The 8,620-nt window shown below is 41.4% G+C and overlaps 1 protein-coding gene across 1 annotated transcript; it reads right to left on the reverse strand.

The window, feature by feature from the left end:
* Positions 1-1,313: 1,313 nt before the first annotated feature.
* Positions 1,314-6,136, reverse strand: LOC119499278 (actin-related protein 2/3 complex subunit 5-like). The gene is made up of 4 exons (XM_037788551.1): positions 5,843-6,136; positions 5,218-5,287; positions 2,893-3,069; positions 1,314-1,980 (listed from the first exon to the last, which is right to left on the reverse strand). The coding sequence occupies exons 1-4, from the start codon at positions 5,980-5,982 to the stop codon at positions 1,918-1,920; spliced, it is 450 nt and encodes a 149-aa protein (XP_037644479.1). The 5' UTR covers positions 5,983-6,136; the 3' UTR covers positions 1,314-1,917.
* Between the last annotated feature and the right edge of the window lie 2,484 nt (positions 6,137-8,620).

Genomic DNA, 8,620 nt, shown 5'->3' on the forward strand with positions numbered 1-8,620 from the left:
CAGAATTATTATTGGATGTAAGAGGAAGATCATTACTTCTTTTTAGTCATCACTTGATACGGCAACAGATCCTACAGGTCTATTCAATTTGCTTGCTAGTTTAGAATTCACACAAGTCATTAAATGCAACTAGGAATGATATGACAGGTTGATTCCAGGAGACACCAGAGGGAGCTGCGCATCGCTACATGTAGTTGTTCCACCAGGCTACGGCTGCAATTTCCTATTTTAGAGTCTTTACACTGGTTACCTGTTAGTTTTCGTATTGATTTTTAAATTATTTTATTAGTTTCTAAGGCACTAGATGGCCTTGCACCAGAATACCTTGCAGAAATGCTTTTGGTTTATGAACCAGGATGAACTCAGATACTCCGGTTCTTCTCTTTTAGTTGTTCCACAAAGCAGAACAAAAGAGGAGCTGAAAATATTGATATTTTTAAACGTAAACTAAAAACCCATCTATTTAGTCTGGCTTTTATGTAGTGGGTTATAGTTTTATAATTTTATGGTTTTTTATTTGATATACTTATTTTATTTATCATCATCATCATCATTATAGTGTTTATTTTACTCTATTTTGTTTAATCAACATTACATTGTTGATCATTATTATCTCTTTTATTCTATTTTATTAAAAAAATATTATTTTAATAAAATCTGTTTATTTTGTGTAGTTTCATCATTTGTATTTATTTATTTTTTATTGTTATTTTTATTTCCTTGTATTTTATTTATCTTTTATTATCTTAAATACCCATCTCTTAGTGCTTTCTTATTCAATGAACTTTTATGTTGGTTGTTTTGGTGTGCATTAGTCTCTAAATCCATTTTGAACATTTTTGTCAGTCGTCTGTCCAGCACTTTGAATTGCATTTGATTTGTTTGAAAGGTGCTCTATAAATAAAGTTTGATTGATTGATTGCAACAAGCAACTACGTTCATTACTGATTAATCAGCCACTCATTTTCTCCATTCATTGTTTATTCAGAAAAACAATGATTCCAGTGATGGAAGCCCAAGATGAGCCCAAAAAAAAATCCAAAAATATTCACTTTCATGTGACATGTCTGAGAGGCTGGAACCAGAACATCTGGGATTTTTTGGCTTGATGAAAATGACAATTACTCAATAATGAATATAGCTGCCATTTAATTTCATTCATTTGACTTGATTAGCTAGCTGGTAGCTTGGGCGTGACGTTTTCTTATGGTCACTAATAAATTATAGACATAAGAAAATGAGGAAGATGTATTGCCTTAAGTGAACAGAAGCAGATTATTAGAGTCCTGACTTTTTGAAGGAATCAGTCCATATCCAGCTGTAGTTCTTTATTTTGTTGCTTATTTTTTCAGATATAAAAACAGTAGAACCTGAAAGCCAGGCTACACACAACGATGTGGTGGAAGTAGAAAAAAATGGTCAACAAACAAAGATGTTCACAAAGTTAGAATGATAAGGAAAAAAAAAAAAATAAGTCCAATCCCAGCATGCACTGGGTAAAAGGCAGGGAAACACCGTGGACAGGTGACCGGTCTGTGGCGCTCCATCTGAGAACTATCTGTTCCACTCCTCGGCCTGGAGAGGCTTCAGAGCAGCACTGAGGCAGTTAGAAAGGTATTCTCTCACACACACACACACACACACACACACACACACACACATACACACCTCCCTGCCTGCCTGCCTGACTGACTGACTGACAGCACGTCAGGTTCCAGAGGTGGGACTGAAAATAGTGAATGCAGAAAAAGAAACCAGATGGAAGAAGTGCACGAGGAGGGCGCTCATCTTCAGTAGAAAAAGAAACGGGAATCAAGTCCAAACACAGGAAGCTGCAGTCAGCTCCGGTGTTGTAGTGTTCGGCCACATTACTGTCTAACGTCGGCTCACAGATGGACTCTGTGGGTTCTGGGAGGATCACACGGTCTTCCTGGCAGTCAGAACTCGAACTATAGAGCCCACACCTCCCACTGCCAGAGCCTGTGGACACACACACACACACACACACATTAAAAGCTGGTGTCAGGTGTAGTGTAGCAAAACATCTTTTTATTTCCAAATGAAGTTCTAAAACAACCACTGACCATTAAAGCTGCAGTGGGTAGAAATGGAGCAAACATGAGTTAAAAAAAAAAGTTGTTTTTATAAGATGGTCACTATATCCTGACAGTAGTGCATGAGACAGGTTATCTGATAAAAAAAAATCATGTGCCTCTGGTGTCCTCCGGTGCTCCTAATGGCATCTGCAAGATTTCACAGACCGGAGGAAAACGAGTGTTGTAAATAGTCAGGTTTTAGTGAAGGTAAATACGACTGGATGAATGAGACTTGGATTATACTGCACCAGAGACCTGTACTAGGAAGCAGGATTTGGGGTTTGCGAGGTAACTTCAGGGTTAACCCCTGACACACTGACAGCTGTTGTTGCCTGTTGGGCTGCAGTTTGCCATGTTATGATTGGAGCATATTGTTTTATGCTAAATGCAGTACCTGTGAGGGTTTCTGGACAATATCTGTCATTGTTTTGTGTTGTTAATTGATTTACAATAATAAATATATACATACATTTGCGTAAAGCAGGATATTTTCTCACTCCCATGTTGATAAGAGGATTAATACTTGACAAATCTCCCTTTAAGGTACATTTTGAACAGATAAAAAATGCGCAATTAATTTACCATTAAATATTTTCATTGATTGACAGCCCTAATGAAAACACATTTGAGGAGTAAGAACTGCTCGAAGCGCATAACACATCCAATAATGCACAGTATGTGTACAACTTCACAGACACCTCCCCAACTGGAACAATAAGCCGTTTTGTTAATCTATAACATGCGTTTCATTTGTAACTTGTATAAGTTTCATTTGTTCTGGTCGGTGACTGCGTACCTTTTCGTGCCACTGCAGCAGCACAGCGCTGCTGTTGTCAGACGGGCTCTCGAAGCCTCTGTAGATGTATTTCATCAGCAGGTCCACTCCAGCTTTGTCCAGCGAGCCCACCGCCTTCTCTATGTCACTGCTCTTAAAACTGCTCAGCACAGTGACCACAAGCTGCTCCACTCGCTCCTAAAACAGAAAGAGACATTGCAGTCCAGTCGCACAGCAATTTGTGAAATAGTCACAAAATGATGTATGTTATAATTAAATGTAGCACAAAATCAATTTGTATTTAATCCACTTCATTGTGAAGCAGGGAGTGTAGAGAGTGGTGAACAGGACACAGGACTTCCCCTCCCCCCCATAGGCCGCTGTTCGTGTCCCGTGTGAAACCAGAAGTCAAAGTTGATTTATTTGTCACGTAACTTCCGTACTTAAGTTACACCGCTTCCGGTGTTATTTTAACCCAAACCGCGATCTTTTCGTAAACCTAACTAAGTAGTTTTATTTTGAAAAGAATGGAGCGGAAATAAGACACGTGCGTCACATGTTGCTGGACATTCATAGGAAAACGCACGAAAAATAAGCTGTTGAAAGTCGTGCTGAGCGTCACGAAAAAAAAGGGAAATTTGTGTCTATGTACACAAATCAAATAGATTCAATTTCGTGACTGTTTCACGAACTGCTGTGAGACTGAGTTGGACGTTCTCTTGGCTTTGTTGACAGGAACAATGAGAACAGGTGTAAAAACTTGCTCTAAACGCCTAATACCTGTACATCCAATAATTTCTGCTGGCCATTAGAAAGAATGCAGGTTTATGGTAATTCCACATTGGCTTCACTTCTCAGACCCGGAAGGTTGCTGGGTGGGTCTGGAGCCCAAAACTATCGAAATATATAGACCTATATTACAGTATGAACTCATATATACTCCCTGCAATAACTTCCCTCAAAGTCCTTCTTTTATCACTGTCAATGTGACCCCCCCCACACCCTTCTATCAGTAGGCGAGCCACTGCGACCAGTAGGGCTGTGTATTGGCAAAAATCTGGCGATACGATACGTATCATGATACAGGGGTTACGACTCAATATATTACAATACCGTAAGCAATACCATTTATTGCAATTTTTTTAAACCTAATTTAAGGAAAACTGTCATAGTATAAAGAAGACACTTCCATGTGCATGCAATCTGAGTAAAAAGAGTGTACTTTTTTATGCAGTCAGAACAGTGGGATTTGCATTTATCACAGTACCCATAACATCCAACATCATAGCTCTACTGTGAGAGGACACATACACTGAGAGGGCACATCTCTTTGCAAATTAAATACAGTACTGACCGAGTTCATCTTTGCATGTAATTAAAAATCGATACAGTGTGATACAGTATCACAAAACGTAATATCGCGATACTCATGCCTCCGTGTCTATCGATTCCTCTGTATTAATGCTTACAGACAGTTACGCATGCACAATGACGCAACGGCATACGCACGCTGTATCATGTTTCAGTTTGTTTGGGATCGGAGACAAGGCGTAGAGAAAAAAAAAAGCACTCAAAAGCGTGGTGCTATTAAACCTGAGGGTTCACCCTATTTTTCCCTAATAATGCTTCACTGTGAACAACAAATCTGTGTTGACATCAGCAGGAGGAGAGTTAGTAATGTTAGCTGTTAGCAGCCGGTGGGCAGCACAGTCCTGACTGGCTGAATACCAGAATTACTAACGTCAACAGAGGTTCCATTGAGTTACATTATGGTGCGTCTCTGTTCAGTAAAAATGAGTATTGGGCGAAGGTACATTCTAACGTTATCATGATGTGTTCAAATGTAAATCTCATGAAACTTGAATAAATACAGTTGATTGAAGATGTTTTCACAGCAATATAACATAGATAATAGAGAGAGAATTATGACATTTAATCAAAGCAAAAATATTTAAATAAAAATGCAATCATTTATCTCCTAATCATTTGAATTGTGTTTTAATGCAAATCACCACTATAGATACAAAAACAAAGTACAGTACTGTGTAGAGTACCCTCCCAACCCCCGGGTGTAACTCGAACACTGTAATTTACCATGCATAATATAATGTTTTTCATGCAAAATATATCGAACATTGAATGACATCAGATCTAAAATGTAATTCCTTCATTTAGCCAGAAATTTGAAAAGTGGCAGATATAATGACTGCGTGGCAGACAAAAAAAAAATAGAATAGTGAAGAAAGTTAATTTCAGACCCTGGATGTATCACTGAAGGTGAAGGATGTCACAACTCAGAGTGGAGAGGCATTTTCTCTACCATCATCACCAGAAATATAAATGTACCTTGGCGCTGTGGTTCTTGTTGATTGGAGGATTCTTGAGCACGGCGTGGAGAGCATCATTCATGTTCCCCTTGCAAAACAACAGTCAAGGAGCAGCACACAGATACATGTCTTCTATTACATAAACACTTCATACACTGAAGCACCGCTGCTGGGCTTGCTCTGTTAGCTAACTGAGACCTATCTAGGCTCATCAGAACCAGAATATTACTGTACTGAATAATTAAAGACACCACACCCTCCTACAGTAGCACTGACACCAAGGCCTATAGAAAGGAGGCTGGCTCACTGCTCTTGGGATGTGGGGTTTTACGCATGCGCAGTGTCACTGAAGCTGCGGTTTTGATTGGCTCAATGTCTGCGAGTGCAGACCAGATTGTACTGCGCATGTGCGGTACCCCGGAGCTATACCGTGTTGATGACGCCTGTCCTCGCCTCCTTTCTATAGGCCTTCACTGACACCCGGAAACAGGGAAGCACCTTAACACTGTAACGTCGGTGAATCCAGGGCCAACGCCCTCACCTGTTGGACCGGTCCGGGGCAACAGAAACAGAGTGTCCTGAGCCCTGACACCGGTCCCTGTTATCTTAAATACACATTGTATTCATTAGAAGTTAAAGGATATTGTCTGAGCAGAGCTTCTACTTCCGCTTCGTCCGGACCTCCCTGGTTCTCTGCTCCGTCTTCTTCGTCCACAAACTTGTTCTCGTCGTATTCATCTACGTCGACTTTTCTAAACCGGTCGGAAATGGTAGTTTTAGACATGTTGGACACGAGAGTAAAGATTGTTCAACGCGAAAACAAAACAACAACAAGGAGCGTAGTGGTCAGCAGAGAGCTACTAGCAGCAGTACCGGTCCGGTCCGGTCCGGTGGGTCCAGTTCATTACAGTCACTAACTCACTTCTTCACTTCCGCCTCCGCCTCCTCCTCCTCCTCCTCCTCCTCCTCTTTCTTCTTCTTCTTCTTCGGTATTATTCGTGCACAGCTTCATCAGCGCCACCCAGCGGACTGGAGAATAGAGGAGGTCTGGTAGATTGGCAGCACAAAGAAGAAGGAATGTGTGTGTTTTGGAGAGTTAACACAATTAGCAGGTCATTAAAGGGACTGTTTGTAAGAATCAGAAATTGCTTGTTAACAGCGACTCCTGTGGCCGTTAAGTCAATGAAAGTCAGCGTCGGGATCGGGCTTGTGATCGCTCTACATAGACATGAACGAGCATCGCTCAAAACAGTGAGGCGAAACACGTCAGCTAAAAGCACAATATCACTCTATATTTCAGCTGCTTGGCAGTAATGTTAGCTGACCAGACAAAGGTCTCTCCATGAATCACTGCTGATCCTAGTGTTGGCTTTTCCTGCTTCAGCCTCCAGACCGCGACCGCAGGGAGACACCGGCACCCGGTCGGAGACGATAACGTTTCTCGCTGCGGAGCCCCGTCACTTCACAAGACACGGGAAACCTCTGTTGATCTGGAGGAGCTGCAGCAGTTATTTCTGCACAAACGTCCACTGTACATTCACTAGATATTCTCAGAGCTACTAACTCTTCTGCAGTGTGGAGTGAGCGCGCATGCACGTGAGGTGGAGCGAGCTGAGTGAAGGCAGGCAGGCAGGTAGAGGAGCAGAGGATCAGTGCAGCAGAGTACAGCAGAGACTCCGGCCCTGGAGACCAAAGCTACGGTCTCCCTCGCGTCCTCCGACCGCAGCCAACACCGTTTAACAGACGGGCTTCACTAGATAGAACTTTACGGTTTTGGTGTTTCCGTGTAGTTTGTGTTGGAGACTTGTCTGAACAGCATATCCACGCGAGCGCGCATGGGAAACCAACCCGGGTGATTTATACGTGTAAGAAGTTACAAACAGTCCCTTTAATATTTAAAGATTATCCCAGGTTCAGCCCTCTTTCCCTGTAGGCTTATGTATGAGGGCTACTGTTGTTCATCCTGTGGAGTCTCTCTGTTGTAAATAGCCTCTATGAATGATATAAGATAAGATGAGATAGAACTTTATTAATCCTAAAGGAAATTCTTGTGCCAGAGATTGCTGAAAATTAAAACAAGTTCAAATGTATAAAATAAAAAGTACTATTTCTAGCACCAGTGCCTACTAGAATAACAATAAAGTAAGATACATTCAGTAAAATTAGTAAATAAGATAAGTAAAATAAAAAAAGGTAAAGTATGCTAAAAAAAACAGAAAAGGAAGTTATATTGGATATGATGAGAAAAGAAGTAACATTGCACATGATGGACAGTGATATGCAGTGATTGCACATGATATTGATATTATAGTTGTTGTCAGTGTCCGGTGTTTTCAGCTGTCCTTCCTGCAGAAGGTGGAGGAGTTCTATAGTCTGATGGCCACTGGTAGGAAAGACCTCCTGTGGCGTTCTGTGGTGCACCTCGGTGGTCTCAGTCTACGGCTGAAGGTGTTCTGGTATGACTCCAGTGTGGCGTGCAGAGGATGAGAGGCTGCCTTCACCCTGCTGCCCCAGCACACTACAGCGTAGAAGATGACGCTGGCCACCACCGAGTGATAAATCATCTGCAGACGTTGAAGGATCTGAGTCTCCTGTGAAAAAACAGGAGAAGGCTCTGACCCTTCTTGTACAGAGTCTTAGACCAGTCCATTTAATTGTCTAAGTGGACGCCCAGGTACTTGTAGTTAAACTGGAGAGACTTCCGAGAGCCGGTTCAAAGCACACTGGAGCACACAGATTTAAGGCAGTCAACTTTATTTAAAGACTAACGTTTCGGCGCCGACTGCGTCTTCATCAGAGTCAAACAGGTCTGAGACTCACCTCCTCTTAAATAAATACCCTCCCCTATTAGTGTAAACAATGTGCTGGAGTATGGCTTTTTTATTAGTAGTTATTGTTTTTTTAAATTTGATTACTTTTGGTCAAACTTTGCCCCCAAACTTTGCAAAAAAAAACATTGTCGTATGAACCTGAAGCGCCTACCCAAACTAAAAAGGTCTCATGTGACCTGTGACTAGAGGTTACCGGCAATCCTGACCTGTATCCAGCGATATCTCTGTCAAATTTACTGCTAATGAAAAGATAAACACACCGATGGAAAGTTGAATATCTTGCCGTTTTATAGGAGCAATTGATGATGATAAGCTCCTTTAGTTGGTCATAATTTATATCACGGCTAGTTAGGAACACAACCCAAAATTCTACCAAAGTTCAGTATAGCTTTAACTGTGATTAGAGGTTACTGGCAACCCAAAGATTTATCCAGCGATATCTCTGTCAATTTTACTGCTAATGAAAAGATAAACACACCGATGGAAAGCTGAAGATCTTGCCGTTCTAACGGTGTATTGTATTGTCATTCTATCCTGAAGGCAAAGGGGTGAAGTTTGACCCTGAAGTGACCATGCTCTTTTTATTCGGTT

The sequence above is a fragment of the Sebastes umbrosus genome, chromosome 12, assembly GCF_015220745.1.
Source record: "Sebastes umbrosus isolate fSebUmb1 chromosome 12, fSebUmb1.pri, whole genome shotgun sequence".
Taxonomy (NCBI): Eukaryota; Metazoa; Chordata; class Actinopteri; order Perciformes; family Sebastidae; genus Sebastes; species Sebastes umbrosus.